At 35.3% G+C, this 16,897-nt stretch overlaps 1 protein-coding gene across 6 annotated transcripts in view; it reads right to left on the bottom strand.

Moving 5' to 3' along the window:
• The window catches only part of ABCA8 (ATP binding cassette subfamily A member 8), a 79,667-nt gene that overhangs the window by 16,761 nt on the left and 46,009 nt on the right, over nucleotides 1–16,897 (bottom strand). For all 6 annotated transcript variants that reach the window (XR_011383399.1, XM_051825894.2, XM_070060397.1 and 3 more), the window contains 7 exons: nucleotides 16,069–16,176; nucleotides 13,423–13,596; nucleotides 6,968–7,081; nucleotides 5,243–5,362; nucleotides 4,182–4,250; nucleotides 3,620–3,711; nucleotides 1,897–2,017 (listed from right to left, as the gene is read on the bottom strand). Coding sequence is in view for 5 of the 6 variants with exons in the window: in XM_051825894.2 (XP_051681854.2) it covers nucleotides 1,897–2,017; nucleotides 3,620–3,711; nucleotides 4,182–4,250; nucleotides 5,243–5,362; nucleotides 6,968–7,081; nucleotides 13,423–13,596; nucleotides 16,069–16,176 (798 nt within the window). In the remaining variant the exon portion in view is untranslated. The remainder of the gene's footprint in view (nucleotides 1–1,896; nucleotides 2,018–3,619; nucleotides 3,712–4,181; nucleotides 4,251–5,242; nucleotides 5,363–6,967; nucleotides 7,082–13,422; nucleotides 13,597–16,068; nucleotides 16,177–16,897) is intronic.

Below are 16,897 nucleotides of genomic sequence, written 5' to 3'. Positions count from 1 at the left end.
CCATGTTTATTACAGCTCAACTCATAATAGCTAAGACATGGAATCAAACCAAATGCCTGTCAACTGATGACTGGATAAACTATGGGATTTGAACATCATGGAATATTAAACAGTGATTTAAAAAAAACGAATACCAGTTGTTCACAACAAAATGGATGAAATTGGAAAACATCAGACTTAGTGAAATAAGCCAGTTCCAAAAGGACAAATGCTTAACCTTTGATAACCAATAGAACACCTGAAAGACAATCTGTACAAGTGAAATTGACACTTTGAGAACAATAACTTTGAACAGCCCTTGTATCTACTATTGAGGAACAGTTTTATTTTCCATATTATTTATTGAAATCTTTATTTAGTATAGAGTTAATTGTATATATTTAAAGTTAATTGAAAATAAATATTAGTAAACACTAAGAATGGAAATAGGAGAAGTAAGAGGAAGAGGGTTTGGAGTATTTGTGGGCGAGGGCTATGGTGGGAAGTATCACCATGTTCCTGAAGTTGTAATTATGAAATGTATGAAGTTTGTATTCCTTAAATAAAAGCTTTCTGGGGAAAAAAAACAAAATTAAAGGAAAGGAAAGATCACTTCAAGAAACACAACAGATATTTATCTTGAAATTAGAGGTTTCAAGCCAAAATCAGAATTTTGAAATTCTTAGAAATATAACTATCTCTATGAGCTTTACACCTTTCAGAATTTTTAAAAAATTTTTTGGCAGGCAGAGTTAGACAGTGAGAGAGAGAGAGAGACAAAGAGAAAGGTCTTCCTTTTCCGTTGGTTCACCCCCCAAATGGCCACTATGGGCGGCGCCCAGTGCTGATCCGAAGGCAGGAGCCAGGTACTTCCTCCTGGTCTCCCATGCGGGTGCAGGGCCCAAGCAAGCACTGGGGCCATCCTACACTGCACTCCAGGGCCACAGCAGAGAGCAAGACTGGAAGAGGAGCAACCGGGACAGAATCTGGTGCCCCAACTGGGACTAGAATCCAGGGTGCCAGTGCCGCAGGCAGAGGATTAGTCAAGTGAGTTGTGGTGCTGGCACCTTTCAGAAATTTAAACACTTTTCTGATAACAAGGATAGTAATATTAAAAATATATTCTGTTAGTATAAATGAAATGTGTCTACATTTGAAAACCTGAGATAACTTGATGAATTAATAGTTTAAAGCTGATCAATGAATGTTTTAAAAAATATAATATATGAATAAAAGATCTATTCAAAGTGTTGCATAGGGCAATATATTTTAACACAACCAAGAAAAAAGTATTTATTGATGTGTTTTTGAGATTTCACATGGTAACTAAAGAAACTACCAATTATCTAATTTGTGCACAATATCAAAGAAAAATATCCACAGTTAACTAAAAATAAAGGCTACTAACATATTACTGTATTTCTGAAATCCCATATGTGAGTTTGAATTTTCTCCATAAATTTCAAACAATCTAACACATCTCAACAGACTGTATAGATGTATGTGAATATATCTATCTTTTATTAAGCCAGAAATAAAAGGGGGATTATAAACATGTAAATATTTTTATTCCCACTGTGCTCTTTGACAATAAAGGTATTTCTTATTAACAATGTTGTTTATGTTTATATGTAATGGTTTTATTATTTTAAGATTTAAATGAGTTAATAAATGCATATCTTAAACATTTCTCAGTTTGATTTTTAATACAGTGAATCTTGGCAGTTTTAACCTTTATAAGTTAAAGGCTCTTGGAATCTTCAACAATTTTTAACTGTATAAAAGAATTCTGAGACCAAAAGTGTTAGAAATACTGAAGTAGATTAACACATCATTTCAAAACTAGATTGGTAGGCAGTCCATTTTCACTGGAAATGATTTTTATTATTTGATGAAATAAATACTTAGCAAATTTACCTCTTCAAGGTTTGGAGAAGTCAAAGCATTTGCTGTTCTCGCTCTTTCCATCTGAACATCTTCATCCTCTCCCTCTAGGTTTTCCGGATTTTGATGTGCCTCACTGCTTCTTGGAGAAATTCTGGAGTCAAAGAAATCATTAATTATTGATCTCTAGTTTCCAATGTTGTACCAATATTATTTAATCTCAAAATTTTTACATTTGTATAGATCAGATATTTAATAACTGTTTATACTTTCTATCTGTCCTTAGGAAAAAAAACCATTGCCCCTTGACACTAACTTGCTTTTGTCAATGGTGCTACCAAATTACACAGACATTGCTTTTTATTTCTCTTCCATTCTCTTGACTATGGAGAGTTGTAATGGGCAATTTAATACACATAGCCTAGAAAACAAATACCGTATCACAGTTTCTGATACAATTACTCTGGAAGACATAGTTTTGACACCAAAATGTGGATGTTTTCAGACTTGCAAGGACAATGGGTGAAAATACTTAAAATCAGGACTGTTGTAAAATATTCTAACTACATGGTTAGGCATAGGCATTCTTTTGTCAGACTGAATCTTTCTTTTCCATTCCTGCCTGAATCATGTAAGAAGATTATTACTCTAGATTCTTCTCTCTCAGTTTTTATCTCCTACAGATCAGGGTCTGTTTTCATGCCAGCACCCTCCTACTGACTTTGTGTACAAAGATGACACTACCATGATAGTAGGATGGCTATGGAACTAACAGATTTCTTAGATTTAGAAGTTTCAGAACTAAAACTAGAGAAATCTCTGGAAAATGGAGTTTTCTAGATGGGAATTTCTAAAATATCAGGCTAATGGAGATTTCCAGAGATTCCAAAAATGAGTAAAGACTCAAAGGGATGCGGCTGGTGCTTAAAAAAAGCCACTGCCAGCATCCCATATGGATAGTAGTTCGAGTCTCAGCTGCTCTACTTGACACAGTTCCCTGCTATGGTCTGAGAGGGCAGTAGAAGATGGTCCAGGTCCTTGGGCCCCTCCACCTGTGTGGGAGACCCAGAAGAAGATCCTGGCTCCTGCCTTTGGATTGGTGCAGCTAGAGCCATTGTGGCCATCTAGGGAGTGAACCAGCAGATAGAAGACCTCTCTCTCTTTCTCTTTTTCTTTGCCTCTGCCTCTCTGTAACTCAGCCTTTCAAATAAATAAAAAATAAATCTTTAAAAAAAAGATTCAAAGGGAGTTGGTGTTCTAAAGTCTTGAATAGAAAGGATCTACTTTCAAAATTCATTGATACCTGGCCTCATTTCTCTTCCTATCACAACTTGGAAGATACTATCCATGACTTACCCACTAGGCTTCTCTTCCCCAGGAAAGAATGCTATTATTGTTGTCATTTGTCTGATGTTTGTTTTGTGTTCCTTCAGCTGTCAGTTACACAAATCAATTATTACTCAAATTGAATCTACTTCATGTAATGTTTTTACAGGGCTCCATTGCACATCGTGTCAGAGCGGTTCTTGATTTTCATTGTTTTAAGTGTGCTGATCCTGTTCTCTCCACAAGATCATAATTATATTAATTATCTTAAAGTTCAATACTCTGATTTCAGCTTATGTGTATTATCACATAACTAATGTTTAATTATATCCTTAAAATGGCATATATTTGACAATTGATTTTTTTATACATTTTTGCAAACTTTTCTTATTGAAAAAAAAAAAAAGTAAACCATTGGCCTTCTCCAAACCTAAAGATGGGGTCCTTTCTCATTGTTTTTTTTCCAAGTTTGCATTCCAGGCAACGAAGAATAAAAACGAATATGATAAAATGAAGGAAAGGCTAGAAATAAAGAGACATTCAAGTTAGAAACACTGAAACATAAGGTCAGCTGTGAATTAGAGACTTTTAGTGTTCTACAAATATATACAAATTTCACAGATAATGCATTTGGTTAATCACAAAACAACTAAATTCAATCACACTTCTTTTGAGAGAAACTCTGAAAGTATATTTATTTTATATTAAAATATACTTCTATTATATTCAACACTGAAATTTATTCATACTTATGTAATTATCTACAAGAGTTAAACATTGTTCTGAAAATCTGGGGATGCATATTATTTTGTATATGGATCTTTATAAAAATTGGTTCTAGTTTGAGAGATATTGTATTTGTGTGGGACTTAGTTATATAAAACACCCTGAATAAAATTTCAAAGTATGTTCAAGGTGGTGATGCAATTGTAGTACACAATTAAAGATGTCTATCTTGATGCAATAATATTTAAATGAGAGTTCTTGCTTACTGCTAGGAACACCAAGAAGGTCAGTTCCATCCCATAGCCTTCTGAAATGATGTCATAATATGTACGGTACTGCAAAATGAAAGATAATGGTTAAATACAAAGTTTTATTTTGCCCAAATAAATGTGGTTTTACTTTGTTCAAATAAATATGGTTGAGCAGTTCTGCTAAGATTTTCCCATGGTCATCAAGGAAGTATCAATTCTTAAATGTGTAGTGAAGAGTTGTCCTCCTTCCTCTCAAGGTCGGTAAGCCATGATACATTTATTTTAAATAAGACTTGGTGATTACGGATCAGCTGGTGGCACAGTCCTGGGATCTGTGCTGGCACAGCTCCAAACAGTGAGAAGGATGGGTTTGTCCTCAGAGCAGAGTTTCCCTTTCTGTGGCCACTGCTCCTTTGGGGCCCTCATTCTCTCATTCTACGTTTGCATTACAGATGCTTAGCAACATTTTGCTGCCTTCCTGTACCAAAATCAATACTCAGACAATGAGAGAAAAGACTATTTCACACAGAAGAAGGTACTCTCAACCAGAGATTCATGGTAATTTACTCTGTATGTATATTGGAGGAGAGGGTTCATAGTTTTTAAAACATTCTGCAAGATTCCCACAATCCAGAAAACCTCATTTAGTTTATCTTCATTTTTTTTTGTATATGTTCTCATATAGGAATTGGGCAACTAGGAAAATGGGAATTTATTCCTGTTGTATTAAATATAACTAGAATATATAAAATGCAAAAATGTAGCCTGAAATTCTAAAGATTAGGAGAAATTTTTATATCATCTATAAAAACTGAACATGCCCAAGGACTTAATGAATGGAAATATTGTTTAGGTCTACTGCTCAGTAATCTATCTTTCCAAGAAAACAGTGACAAAGGCAAGATTTTTACCAGCAGATCAACAGAACTATGAATTCCTTTTTGGGAGTAATCATATTTTAATTAAGAGAGTTCTACGTCTTTATTTTACAAGGTATGTATTTTTGAGTTCAGGACAAAGTTCTATTAGTTGGTCACATAATCCAAGGCACTTGGGCAAATGTTGGCATTTCTTACCACATAATGTAGTACTGTGCAGCCGATCAACGTGGCAGATGGAATTAAAGTACTGATATAAAACAATAATGCATTTTCTAAGCCATTGATCAGCATGAAAAACGTAGAAAACAAAGTGATCTAAAAGAAAAATGCACATGATAGTCACTTTCTTTAATTCAGTACATTTTCAAATGAGAGATACCTTAAAAATAATCTGATTTTGAATTCCAATTTCATAAGGAATGTTAAAATCAACATCATTTCCCTCTAGACTTTGCTAAGTTTCTTTGGCTTGACCATGACAAAGATGACAAGGCTGATACATTTATGATTAAATGTATGGACTAAAATTTTTCATATTCTATTTTAATTACAGAAGTGAAAAATAAAGTTGGTATGATTTTGCCTTTGGAGAGAAAAATTAAATGCGATCCCAAGGGAGGTATTTTGAAATCAAACTAGAACAGAAATAAAAGAAATAAGGGGATTTTTTTTAGGTATACAAAAATGTAAGTATGCAATACAACTATAAGTAGCATAGTAAAAATATTACTATAGTACAGAATTTAGAAATAAGATAAAGTTAAAACATGTAGCCAACATACTTTTTTTCTGAAATACTACTAATACTCCCTAGATGTTTCTTTGTTTTTCTTTATTTCAAACAATTGTTTTCATGGCTGCTAGCATACTGTTTCTAAAAGTGCCCACTCTGGTTGTATTTCTATACTAAAAGCTTCCAAGTTTTCTAGCAATGAAAATTCGGTCCTATAAAATAAATTAGTGATTATACCATTTAAGGCCAGCTGAAATTCCAACTTTTATTTCCACTTTAACTAGGACCATACCAAATTTGTACTTTGTGTTTTGTCCATATTCATACCAGATTATTGCCATTTTCTAGATAATTCTGGAATTTCTCCCCTCTGGAGTTTTGTTCATCTGTATTTTCTATTTGCATTATCCTCTCTAGCTATTGAAATTCTTCTCTTTTTTAGGAAATCTTAGCTCTCTGCTCATTTTCAGAAATTAATCTCTCTTCTCTGGTTTTCATAATCCTTTTCATGGCTCAGTGGCATAGATTGTCTACTTCAGTAGATAATTTTATACCATTAAACTGCTGTAATAAGTGTCTATATGCTTATTTTTACCCCCTCAGAACTCTTTGAAAGTATGCATTTTACAGTTTTTGTTTCTCATAAGTCTCAAAGAGAAAATCAAGAAATCTTTATTGAATAGTAATTTATTTGGAATATTTAAAAAACACAACAAATTAGCAAAATGCATATGAATTGCATATATTTTTCTCTTTCAACTTCAGAGGAAAGAAGTATGATTTTATCACAGTTCCGAATAGGGAATTTGGAGAATTAATTTTTAGACCTACTTTTTTATTAACAGTACTAGTAGTCTTGTGCAAAATCCTGTGGCCTTCTGGGTGTCTGTTATTCTTTCACTAACAATATCAAGATGACCTCCAAATTTCCTTCTACTAATAAATGTTACAGTTTTATAAGACATTTAGCTACTGGCAAAGAAAGAGTAATACAGAAAGAAAGGGGGAAGCATACCTAACATGTCTATGGCCATAGTTATTTCATGCACCCACTAAAATTTCCCAAGAATATAAGAGAAAATAAAGTATAACCTTAATCTTTATGCTTATTAAAATTTTAATGTATGGGCTATTAATTAAAATAATTTTAAAATAAAAACTAAAATGTTCACAATAAACATACTTACAAGAAAGAAGCAAAATGACCAGATGCCACTATTTTTTCTTCCCTTACGAAAAATGAATGAAATCACGTATGTCAAGAAGGTAAGTGATATGGCATAGCCAACAACATACAGAGTCTGAAATCAATAAAATCGTTAAGAATAAAGACAAATGCAAAGCTGCAAGTAATTTAGAATCAAATATTAGTACACAACAGGATTTTAAAAATGATTTATCTGTGATATTTTAATTATAGTGAAAATGTCTAGAGGAGTGACATCAGCAAAATGATAGAGTAATGCCAATTTGCCTTTTGACAGAAACATCAAAAAACAAGCAGAATGGTCAGAACTGACTTTGTCAGTGTGAGTAAGTAAAAAATTCACAAAAACCAAATAAATTTGGAATGAAGAAAAAGGCAACTTAAAATGGTAAGAAATACTTGGAAGTGTTTTTGCTTTGTCTTGGCCCACCCCATTCCCAGCTTGCTGTCAGTATCATAGATGGAAGTCTGCAGTCTCAGAGGGAGACCCCAGACCCTGGTTCCAGAGAGAACAGAATAGACTTTGTTTTCAAATTACTGTGTATGTTTGTTCTAACCTGTCTGGGTTAGAATGCAAGGCACTTGTCTCTATTTCACTGAACACAGAATTTACTAAGGGTGTCAACGTGGTGACCATTGATCAAAAACATGTGAGACTAACGAACAACCTTCTGCTGCACTGAAGCAGACAATAAGCCACCTAGGGGTTGTAAAAAAAAAATATAAAAAGCTAAGTAGAGCTTTTCCAGGAAATTAAGATATTCAAAAGCAACTCTGTACACTGGGGCATTTAGGAAGTCATATGCATACCCAGGGCAAGATCTGTGCCCTTTGAGATCTGAAAGATCCTAGGTTTTAAATGCCAGCTGATCAACAGGCTCACTGTACACCTGACTAAGTGTTGAAGGACTACCCCAACACAAAGCCGTCTGCAAATTGGTACAATTCACTTTTAGCTCCTTTTAGTGTTCAAGGAAACCTCTGTTGAAACACTAGTCAAACACCAGATAAAGGAAAAGAGACTTCTGTGACCAGACCTGACAAGATATACAGTCTTTGCAAAAATGATTTGGAAAAGACACTAAACAAAAGATGAACACAGCTTTTAGTAAGTGAAAAACAGAGAACTTTGGAGAAGGGTGAAAAGAATCTGATATTTATCTAGAGTTACTACTATGCTATAATATTCAAACATCCAGTTTTTAATAAAAAAGTCCTAATCATATAAAGAAACAGGATGAGGTGACTCACTCATAGGAGCAAAGTAAATTCATTAAAAACTATCCTACTAAACCTTCAAAGAGACCCCACAGGCCAGTCCACTGCAGTGGCTATCAATGTGGAAAGCCAGGGCTTCAGCAGAACTGAGCTTATGAAGAGTCTTGGCAGCTCTGCCAGTCCAGAGTTGGATCACCAGAAATGGAACTGCCCTGGAGTGGAAGGATGTCGAGGTCAGAGCCACAGATCTTGTTGGCTCTAAGCGGAAAAGCCCTTCACTCAGCCCAGCTTCCAAAGTAACCACCGCTGCTGAGGGGGACAGCCAAGTAGGGTCAGCAACGTTGCAGCTAGAACTGTAAATTTCCTGTTAGAGATGCCACCCGCCTTTACCTGGCCAGCTCTCCTCCCAGGCCAGCTGGGTAATGGAAGTCAACAGGGTGCCTTCCCCAAGGAAGTTCACACCTCTTTAAGATGTACCACATGTGAAGAGATAAGTCTGGGCCTCAAAACTGACAAGGCCTTAAAGCCCACCTGATTATTATCAGGGCCCTTTTATTAGTTTCTATTTGCCTCTCAATCAGAAAACTTAATCGTGGTTTAAACAGCAGCTCTCTTACTTTCTCCAATAATGACTCTGTTCTAGACCCTGTCTAACCCACTTGGGGTCTCATTCCTTTGTAATTTTTTTTTTTTTTTTTTTTTTGCCAGGCAGAGTTAGACAGTGAGAGAGAGAGAGAAAGGTCTTCCTTCCGCTGGTTCACTCCCTTAATGGCTTCTATGGCCAGTGCTGCACCGATCCTAAGCCAGGAGCCGGGTACTTCCTCCTGGTCTCCCATGTGGGTGGAGGGACCTAAACAATTGGGCCATCCTCCACTGCCTTCCCGGGCCACAGCAGAGAGCTGGACTGGAAGAGGAGCAACCGGGCCTAGAACCCGGGTGCCGGCACCGCAGGTGGAGGATTAGCCAAGTGAGCCACGGCGCTGGCCTCCTTTGTAATTATAGCCTCTACTCTTACATCAATGGCTCTATTCCCGACCTATGTGCATTGATGGTCCTCTCCTCCACTTAATGTTGTATGATTGTTCAGAATTTGTCTACAGACAAACCCCTCTACTCACGAAAGATGAGTGGCCTTTCTCCCAGTCTTGATTGAGATCACCTTTAAACCACGTCCATCAAACAGTCTTCACAAGGGTCCAGAGACCCCCTCCATTTCCTCTCCCTATGAAATCCTCTCTACTTGGTTAATGCCACTACTAGGACCATTTGTTGTTATTCTCACCCTGTCTTTTATACTACCGTGTCTGTTTAAGTGTTTACAGGTGTTGATAATGGAATGAATCAAGGCCTTCACCAACCAGGCAGACAATCAAATGCTGCTACAGGGATATACTCGGCTCCCCACCCAGGAGACAGCGGCTTGGGACGTCATCCCATACCTGCAGAGAGTACCTCGTCACCCCATGTCAGCAGGAAGTAGCTCTAAGGACAGTTAATTGCCCTCTACCCCTCCTGGACTTATGGGACTAATGTAATCCCATACAACTCTTACTTTATAAAAAACAAAAGAGGGGAATGTTAGTAAAATGGCACAGTCTTTTCTATGGCATGATCTACACCCCAGACACCATCCTAGGCTCTAGCCCCCGCCACCATGGCTGGAAGCCAGGTGACCACATGGCCCAACTGCCGGTGTCAGCCCCACCCCCATCCTAATGGGATTTTTGCTCCTACTTCCCTGCCTACCCCCTAGCAAAGCTTTAAGAGGACCTGTTCCTGAACACGTGACTCTCTTTCTCTCCATTTCTCTCTCTCTCTCTCTCTCTCTCTCTGTCTCTTGATCTCTTTCTCTCTCTCTCTTATGCTCTTCTTCTCCCTCTTTTCCTTCTTTGCCCCTTCCCTCTGGTCTGTTGGGTTTCCCCCAATAAACCCTTTCCCTTAATAAAACCAAAAAGCTATTCTACTAGAAGTCTAGATATTGAACTTACAAAATGAAGACTTTAACATAAGCAACTTAAATATGCTCAAAGTTCTAAAACTAAATATGGGAAAAGAAATAAAGAAGATTATGTATAAACATGAAAATATCAATAAGGAGATAGAATAACAAAAGGGAGAAGCAGGCATTTAGTGTCATCATTAAGATGCCCACAGCCCACACTGGAGTGCCTGGGTTCAATTCTCAGCTCTGGCTCCTGACTTCAGCTTCCTTGCTGGTGTAGACCCAAGAAGACAGTGGTGGTGGCTTGAGTAATTGGGTTCCTACCATTCACTTAGGAAACCTAAATTGTGTTTCTGGCTTCAAACCTGGCCAAGTCCCAGCTTTTGCAGGCATTTTGGATGTAAGGCAGAAGATGAGACTTCTCTCCCCTCCTCACACAACTCTTACTCTGCCTCTCAAAATTTAAAAAAGGACAATAGCAAAAATTAAAAGTTTGCTAAGAGATATATCAGCAAAATTGAACTAGTGTCTAGGCTTCTAGTAGGATAATTTTTGATGAATTGATTTTGTTCCTATGAGGGAGTCACCTCTTCCTTTTCTTTAAGTGATTATGACTTTTTTGTGAAAAACTGGACATTTGAAGGAACTTGAAAGTAGGACAATTGAAATGATAAACTCTAGGGATGAAAAGCAAAACAGAATAAAGGAAAGGGTGCAGAGCCAAAGGGATCTTTCAGATACTATCAGGCAAACCAACATACATACATGGGGATTCAAGAAAAGGAGGAGAAAGAGGGAGAGGAAGTGGAGAGGGAAGGAAGGCACCAAACACATTGAATAAATAATGGCTTTCTCATATTTGATGGAAGACATGAATTAGCACATCTAAGAAACTTAATGAACCCAAGCAAAATAAAGATAAAAAGAATCCATATTGAGACATTTTTGTCTTAAATGTCTTTACTTAAACTGCTGAACTATGACAGCAAAAATAATCATGAAATCCCTAAGAAATAAATGACTGATCAGATATTAGGATCCCTAATAAAATTAATAGTCACATTTCCATCAGAAATGGTGGAGGCCAGAGACAAGAAATAACATCTTTAAAGTGCTGGAAGAGTAAAAGTATTAACAAGAATTCTCAACTTAGAAGAACTACCCTTGAATAATGAGGGTGCAATTAACACCTTTCCAGTAAGCAAGGGAATTCATTACCAAGAGATCTGAACTACAAGAAATGCTAAAGGGAATTCTTCAAGTTGAAATAAAAAAAAAAAAAAAACAACTAGAATTAATTCAAAGCAGTTTGAAGGAATAAATATCTCCAGTAAGGTAACTGCATAGTCATTTATGAAAGCTAGCTTAAAGTATTTTGGGGTGGATTTCTATCTCTACTTTTTAATCTCCATATTCTTTAAAAGCAAATGCATAATAAGAATTATGAAAATGTGTCATTGGGCACACGAAGTATAAAGGTATCATTTGTGACAATAGCACAGTGGGGAGTGGAGTAGAGCTTCCATATGCTCTTACGATTGATTTCGTATCAATTTACATTAGAGCCTTATGATCAGTATAAAGAAATTATGGGGCCTGTGCTGCAGTTTTTGCAGTGCTGGCATCCCATATGAACGCTGGTTTGAGACCCAGCTATTTCTCTTCTGATCCAGCTCTCTGCTATGGCCTGGGAAAGCAGTAGAAGATGGCCCAGTCCTTGGGCCCCTGCACCCACGTGGGAGACCCGGAAGAAGATCCTGGCTTCTGGCTTTGGAGTGGTGCAGCTCTGGCTGTTGTGGCCAGTTGGGGAGTGAACCAGTGAATGGAAGACCTCTCTCTCTGCCTCTCCTTCTCTCTGTGTAACTCTGACTCAAATAAATAAATAAATCTTTTTAAAAAAAGAAAGAAAAAAGAAATTATCTACAAACTTTACACAAAAAGGACATCAAAAAGTACTCAAAATGGTTCACTACAAAAAATTAACTGAAAACTAAATAAACCTCCAGGGAAAGAAATATGAGACAAAAATGTATAAGATTTACAGAAACAAGTAGTAAAGAAAATCCACAGCAGAAATTAGAAAATGTTTATAGATGAATGAAAATGAAAACACAATACACCAATACATGTGATAAGTTAATGGTAGTGCCCAGAAGGGAATTTATAGAGGTACATGCTGATGTTAAAACTGAAAATATAAGGGGGCTGGCACTGTGGCCTAGTAGGCTAAGACTGCCTGCAGTGTCTGCATCCCATACAGGAGTTGGTTTGTGTCCGGCTGCCCCTTTTCCTATCCAGCTCTCTGCTGATGGCCTGGGAAAGCAGTGCAAGATGGCCCCAAGTGCTTAGGCCCTTGTACCTGTATGGAAGACCTGGAAGAAGCTGCTAGTTCCTGACTTTGGATTGGCCCAGCTCCTACTGTTGTAGCCATTTTGGGAGTGAACCAGTGTATGGAAGACCTCTCTCTCTGACTCTCCTTTTCTCTGTAACTCTGCCTCTCAAATAAATAAATAAAACCTTTTTAAAAATGAAAATGTCACAAATGTATAGCTGAATTTCATACCTTTAGGAACAAGGGAAATAAGAGTGAAGTAGACTAGAATGTGCCAGAAAAGAAAGAAAAAATAAATGTTAGAGTGGAAATAACTTAGCCCATCTCTTGAGGTGGGGTGGAATGATAGTCCAGTATACTGATGACTTGCTCATCTGTTCCCTCGTCTGAGACTCTGCTCTTGAGCATTTAACGAACACTGTTCAAAACAGTCCAAAAACTGAAACAATTCATGCCTATCCACAAACTAATTGATCAATAAGTGTAATATGTACATACGATGGAATATTTTTAGCCATGAAAAGGGATGAAATTTTGACACATGCTACAATATAGATGAGTCTTTAAAACATTATGCTAAGTGAAATCAACCAGCCCCCCAAAGAACAAATATATGCATTCACTTATATGAAATATCTAGAGTAGGCAAATACTAGTGATTTAAAGTACACTACCTGTTACTAGGGAGCTGGAGTAGCACAAAGTTATTGCTTTATGAGAATGAAGAAAAAGATTTGGAAATTTGTAAGGGTGATGGTGTAAATATAATTAATGTTGAATTTTAGTAAAAATTGTAAAGTGGCAAATTTTATATTTTGCCACAATATAATACCTGAAAAAGGACACAATACTATTAAAGTGAGAAAATTCATATTGAATTATGTATTTGTGTCAAATTTATTAAACATCTTTTGATATTTGCCTTACAAATATTACCACTTACCTGAATAAACAGATCTTCAGTTTTAAATATACCCTCTTGTAGCTTTAAAATATAGTATACTATGTACATAAATATAATGAGTGAGAAGTAGATTGGTACTTCCACCAGAGTCTGTCCAAACCAGTATGCAGAAGGGTAGAGGCCCGAGACCCATAGCTGGGATTGAGCTTTGTTCTGACAAGAAAAATAAGAGATAGGAACAAACATTAAAATTTTCCTATAAGAAGGTAACCAAATAAAGCCTTCATTATTAATGATACATCATACATCTATAACTGTTATGCAGACTAAAAGATACAGGAGTTTTTTTTTTTTTCAAATTTTGTCGTCTTAATTAATGAAATGATCACTTGTCACCTTCCTGATATAGATCTGGGGAGGAACTCAGGATAAAAAGATAACTGGTACTGCAATAAACCATGGTGACTTAATGACCAAAACAGAACTAATCTTCCACGATGGAATGATTCAGCTTTGACTCAAATGTAGGAAACGTTTTTTTTTTTTTTTTTTAATGATACAGGTACAAGCTGCCTTTTTTTTTATTATGTGTAAATTTCAATAATTAAACACTAAAGTAATTGCACATTGCATGAAACTTTAGGATAGCCTTGCAGTTGATGCTAATCAAATATTTAATAACTTGTATGATAGGATATATTGATCACTTACTTTGTGTAATTATTTTTATGTTCTAACTAAACCGAAATCTATTAAAGTTTATATTGAAAACTCACTAACAAGTGATAAAAACTGTGATTAACTCACTCATCACATTATTCTATCACAATTTCTATTTGTGTTTTATAATTTACTTAGCTTTTGATAGGCTCTGCTTAGCTAATTATGAACATTTCCATTCAATAATTTCACCTAAGAAATCACATCACACTCTCCCAAAAACTGACCTTAACCTGTCTTCACATGGCCAAGGAATCCTTAGGTTTGTGAAGAGCAGGGTTAGCTATACGATCATTAAGTATACTGAAAATGGATCATTGTAAAAACTGAGTGGGCATGTGAGAGGGAGGGGAGGAGCGGTTGGAGCATGGGTGGGAGGGAGGGTAGGTGGGGAAGTACCACTATGTTTCTAAATCTGTATTTATGAAATCTATGAACTTGTGTAACAAATAAAATTTTTTTAAAAGGAAGGAGGAGATGTAAGTGACTAACTTCATTTCATGCTTTAACATTCTTTAGGTTGATGATTTTGTTCTTTTAACATTTTAAAATATATTACTCCTCTATCTTCTGGTTTATATTATTTGTAAAACTATTCTGCCCCCAATATGTTGTTTCTTTGTAATATATCACTTTCCTTTGGCTACATTTAAACTTTTCTCTATATCTAATAGTCTAAGCAAGTTTCATTTGTTTCAGTAATTTTATTATAATATCCACCCTGTAGTTTTCTTTGTGTTTACCCTGTTTGGAATTCAATAAACTTTTTGGATATGAGAATTTGCAGTTTTCACCAAAGTTTGAAAATTGTTTTCAAATATATTTTCTGTATCTTTTGGGATTCAAATTAAATACATGGTTATATATGGTTAATGTTAATGTAATGTTTTAAATTAATGTTAATTTATAATTAACTAATAATTTAATATGTAATATTAATTCAACACCTAATATATGGTTAACTATGCTTACTATTGTCCTATGAATCATAAGGCTCTATTTTTAATTCCAGGAGTTTTTGCCTTTGTGTGCTTCATTTTGGATACTTTATTGCTCTCTTCAAGCTTACTATTCTTTTATTACTCAACATATGGTATTCATTTAATTTTTAATTTATTCATTCATTTAATTTTATTCAGATATCACATTCTTTATAAAAGTTATATTTGATATGTTTTTATACTTTCTTCTTTTTCTCTTATCACATTCCATTAAATCCTTGAGCAGATTCATATTTGTTTTTTCAGTTATTTCTGTTTATTTCTTCATCTTTATCATTTCTATGATTGCTTTAAATTTATTTTCCTCTTTTAGTTACAATTCATATTTTCCTACATCTTTGCATGCTGAGTAATTTTTTCCAGGATGTTGGACATTGTGAATTCATATGGATGTGTGTTTGATTTTGTTTTCTTAACTTTAAGTTTATATTTTGTCCTGGCAAGTGTAAATATTTAATTTTTAATTTTTAATATTTATTTAATTTAATATTTAATATTTATTTGAGCTTATTAAAAGGGCATATTTATAGTAAGTTTTACTTCTGGGCTAATTTAGCCCTACACATCAGGCACCCCCTTCCTGGATTGAATTCCTTGATGAACTCCTACAACAGATGATTAGAATTTAAATATTTTAGCCTGATGTGCACTCTCAGACTTGCTCTTGGAATCCCTCTATGGGCTCTTGGAACAAATTCTTGGTTCATTTTATAGATCTCTGTTCATTACTGACTGCATGGAGTTTTACTCTACACAGCAACAGCAGCAGATTCCATTTATCCATGTCTTTCTTTTATCCTCCCTTCCTTTCTATTTCATTTCCTTTTTTTAACTTCTTTAACCTGAAGGTATATGTGAATGTATTGATCAATATGTGAACATGCACACTATCCTAAAGAAAAGACTATCATCACATTACAGTCAGCTTCTAATTTTAAAATAAGGCTTCCATTATTTTTATTACCTTAAAGTCATTGTTGCTGGTCATGGAAATATAAGGAGGAAAGGAGCACATTAACAATAGCCATGAGATGAGGAAGGCAACGCTCTCCAATTGTTCCTGCGCATTTTCCTGAAAATGTGAATAATGCAGCGAACTTAAGGAACATAACTGAAATCCATTTTCTGGGATGCAGTGCTCAAGAATTAATCACTCTGATTATATCGATTCCTGCCTTGGGTTTAACTGAGATTGTTCTCCTTTAATTCTTACTATATTTTTCAACATAGGATTTTGCTTTGACAATCAATTTTATACAGAGGAAAGTAATTGAAAGAAGTTAAATGAATTGATAAGAATATACAACTTGAAACTAACAAGACAGTAACAAGAATTCTCTTTATAACAGTAAAACTCTAAAATCTACACTACTATGAAATGAAGATAATCATTTTTACACTCTCAATAATTACTGCAATGTCTTAGCAGTTTGAACCTTTGCAATCAATTCAGCTTACAAACCCATACAATGTAATGTTATGTAAGTAGTAGGTATACTGTATTGTTCCGAAGATAATTAAAAGGAAAAAAATTTGTTCACGTTTAGTACAAACACAATTTTTTCTTGGACATTTTGATGTGCAGCTGAATCCAGAGACATGGAGACTACAGATAGGGAGGACTGACTGTATAAGGTCAATCATGCCAGCTCCACTCTTATTTTCTGCCAAGAAATCAAGTCAATAATCAGTTAATTTATAAAATGTAGTAATAGTGTATTAGAAAAATATTTGATGTGCAATTGCAAATGTTTGTCCTGAAAATTAAACTTCTCATACTCTCTTACTGAAAG

This window comes from Oryctolagus cuniculus, chromosome 17 (assembly GCF_964237555.1).
Source record: "Oryctolagus cuniculus chromosome 17, mOryCun1.1, whole genome shotgun sequence".
Lineage (NCBI taxonomy): Eukaryota > Metazoa > Chordata > Mammalia > Lagomorpha > Leporidae > Oryctolagus > Oryctolagus cuniculus.
This window is presented reverse-complemented; position numbering and strand designations above follow the sequence as displayed.